At 42.4% G+C, this 2,880-nt stretch overlaps 1 protein-coding gene across 1 annotated transcript; it reads left to right on the top strand.

The window, feature by feature from the left end:
* The first annotated feature begins 986 nt into the window (after positions 1-986).
* On the top strand, positions 987-2,446 carry LOC110367578 (gastrula zinc finger protein XlCGF8.2DB). Its single transcript, XM_021313756.2, has one exon. It carries the CDS (start codon positions 1,262-1,264, stop codon positions 2,369-2,371), a length of 1,110 nt encoding a protein of 369 aa, XP_021169431.2. The 5' UTR covers positions 987-1,261; the 3' UTR covers positions 2,372-2,446.
* The last annotated feature ends 434 nt before the right edge of the window (positions 2,447-2,880 follow it).

Here is a 2,880-nt window from a genome sequence, read left to right as displayed (position 1 = left end):
TGGCGGGTATACTTGGGGCCGTCTCTCCTATTCCCTGGGGTGGGGAAGGCAGGTTTCCTGTGTTGGCCCCTCTTGGGCACCTTTACAGCGAGGGTCCCTTTGGGCATCTGGGGTTTTGGTTCCCCTGGCGTCAGCCTAGGTGCTCTGGGGTGCGGGTCTTTGGCTCTTCACAACCACTTTTGAGCATTTTTCTCATGGATAAACTTTACACACATAAGCACACTCTCACAAACAACTACAGGTGCTTGGATCCAGGTACTTACAGACTCACTTTTATACAGAAAACCCCTATTATTATCTTCAGCTGTCACTTTATACATGTCGTATTAATTAATACTGTATATTCTTCAGTGATGGTACCAAGGCGTTACTTGATTGAATCTGTAATACTTTATCGGCTGGTTGTGCTGTTCTTTTTACATCTCTCTTTGCAGGTGAAGAAGCAGACTGAGGATCTATCATTCTCTCCCTTTTCTCTCCTCTTTCTCTTTCACATTTTCTCCTTTCTTTTCTTCTCTTCTACCTTCTTGTTTCAGTGTCCATATAACATAAAATATTCCCTGCATTAATTATAATAAATCTTCTTGCATGTATAAATCAAGTGGAGCACTATGGCGAATGTGGTAAAGCTCTGCTTCTGAAAGTAAAATCCGTTGGCCTCTTTCTGGCATTAAGATAAGAAATCTTATTGCCACATTGCCAGACAGGACACTCTAAAAAAAAGTTCCTCGGTTGAAGCTGAGATCAAAATACTTTCTAATTTGCATAATGTGTTTCATTGTTTCCTGCAGATGTTCAGCAGAAGCTGATTGTTAAAGAAGCTTCAATAGACCACAGACCTCGTGCCAACATGCATGACCCAAAGCCCCCCCACATAAAGGAGGAACAGAAGGGAGTCTATATCAGTTTGAAAGGAGAGCAGCTCAATGGGAAGGAGGTGATTAATGCCATCAGGTTTCCACACGCTGCTCTTCCCATAAAGAGTCTGGATGATGAACAGTCTCTGCTGCTCTCACAGCTTTATCCAGACCAAATTAAAGGCAGAGAGCTTCCAGAAGAGAATGATGGAGAAGAATCCACCAGGATACAAGATGATGGAAATGCTTCCACTTCTTCAGAGGCTGAAGACACTGAGGAGGATGAAGAGGACAGTGATGTAGAGCACCCTCTCTCTGAGCTGAAACACTTGTCAGACTCTGGATATAAAAAATGTTCTGTAAAGAAGAAAAATGTGGTGTCATGTAGGAAAGTCCACACAGGAATGAAGCTTAGCTGCGAAGACTGTGGCAAAACAGTTATTGGAAAATGCGCTTTGAACACATTCATGAGAATCCATACAGGAAAGAAGCCTTTCTGTTGTGATATATGTGGAAAAAGATTTAGTCTAAAAGGAAATCTCAACAGGCACATGGGAATCCACACAGGAGAGAAGCCTTTCTGTTGTGATCTATGCGGGAAAGGATTTAGCCAAAATGAAACTTTAAACAGACACATGAGAATCCACACAGGACAGAAGCCTTTCTCGTGTGATCTGTGTGGACAAACATTCAGACAAAAGGGATATTTAAACACACATATGAGAATCCACACAGGAGAGAAGCCTTTCTGTTGTGATCTATGTGGACAAAGCTTTAGCCAAAAAGGACATTTAAATGCACACATGAGAATCCACACAGGACAGAAGCCTTTTTGCTGTGATCTATGTTTACAAAGATTTGGAAAAAAATCTGATTTAAACAGACACATGAGAATCCATACAGGACAGAAGCCTTTCTCTTGTGATGTATGTGGACAAAGGTTTAGCCGAAAAGAACATTTAAGCTCGCACGTACGAATCCATACAGGACAGAAGCCTTTCTGTTGTGATTTATGTGGACAAAGATTTAGCCAAAAAGGACAGTTAAACACACACATACGAATCCATACAGGACAGAAGCCTTTTTGCTGTGATCTGTGTGGAAAAAGATTTAGCAAAACATCTTATTTAAACAGACACACTAGAATCCATACAGGTCAGAAGCCTTTCTGTTGTGATCTATGTGGACAAACATTTAGCGAAAGAGGGACTTTAAACTCACACATGAGAATGCACACAGGACAGAAGCCTTTTTGTTGTGTTCTGTGTCAACGAACATTTAGCCAAAAATCTGCTTTAAAAACACACATGAGAATCCACACAGGACAGAAGCCTTTCTCTTGTGTTCTGTGTCGACGAAGGTTCAGCCAAAAATCAGCTTTAAACACACACATGAGAATCCACACAGGACAGAAGCCTTTCTGTTGTGATCTATGTGGAAAAAGATTTAGACAAAAATCAAATTTAAATTCACACATGAAAATCCATACTGGAGGAAAAATGGTGCTGCCATGAATATTAACTCTACAAAGCTGTAGTTTGCTGTGAGATGTTTGTGTGTTGTCATTAAAGGCAACAGTCTTCACAGAATTTATTTTACAGAAACATGGATGTTTCTCTCCCACCGGGAGGAGGCCCAGGGGAAGACCCAGGACACGCTGGAGGGACTATGTCTCTCGGCTGGCCTGGGAACGCCTTGGGATTCCTCCTGAGGAGCTGGCCCAAGTGGCTGGGGAGAGGGACGTCTGGGCCTCCCTACTGAAGCTGCTACCCCCGCGACCCGACCCCGGACAAGCGGAAGACGACGGACGGACGGATGGATGTTTATCCTTGATAGTTCCCTTTAAGATCAGATCTTTGTGATGACCACTTCAAAACACTGACTTTATCCTTAAGCCACTTTGTAACCGGTTTAGCTGGACGCTTCTGTCATTTTATATTTGGAAGTGTAATTTGTGCTTCAACTTTGTTGCCTGTGTCTTGAGATGTTGCTTCAGAATTTCCAAATAATATCTGGTCTTGGA

Source organism: Fundulus heteroclitus, chromosome 24, assembly GCF_011125445.2.
Source record: "Fundulus heteroclitus isolate FHET01 chromosome 24, MU-UCD_Fhet_4.1, whole genome shotgun sequence".
NCBI lineage: Eukaryota > Metazoa > Chordata > Actinopteri > Cyprinodontiformes > Fundulidae > Fundulus > Fundulus heteroclitus.
The sequence above is the reverse complement of the archived record's forward strand: the minus strand, read 5'-3'. Positions and strand labels throughout refer to the sequence as shown.

Excerpts from the sequence above, each read along its gene's own strand:
- LOC110367578 (XM_021313756.2), top strand. The coding sequence starts at position 1,262 with ATGAAGCTTAGCTGCGAAGACTGTGGCAAAACAGTTATTGGAAAATGC.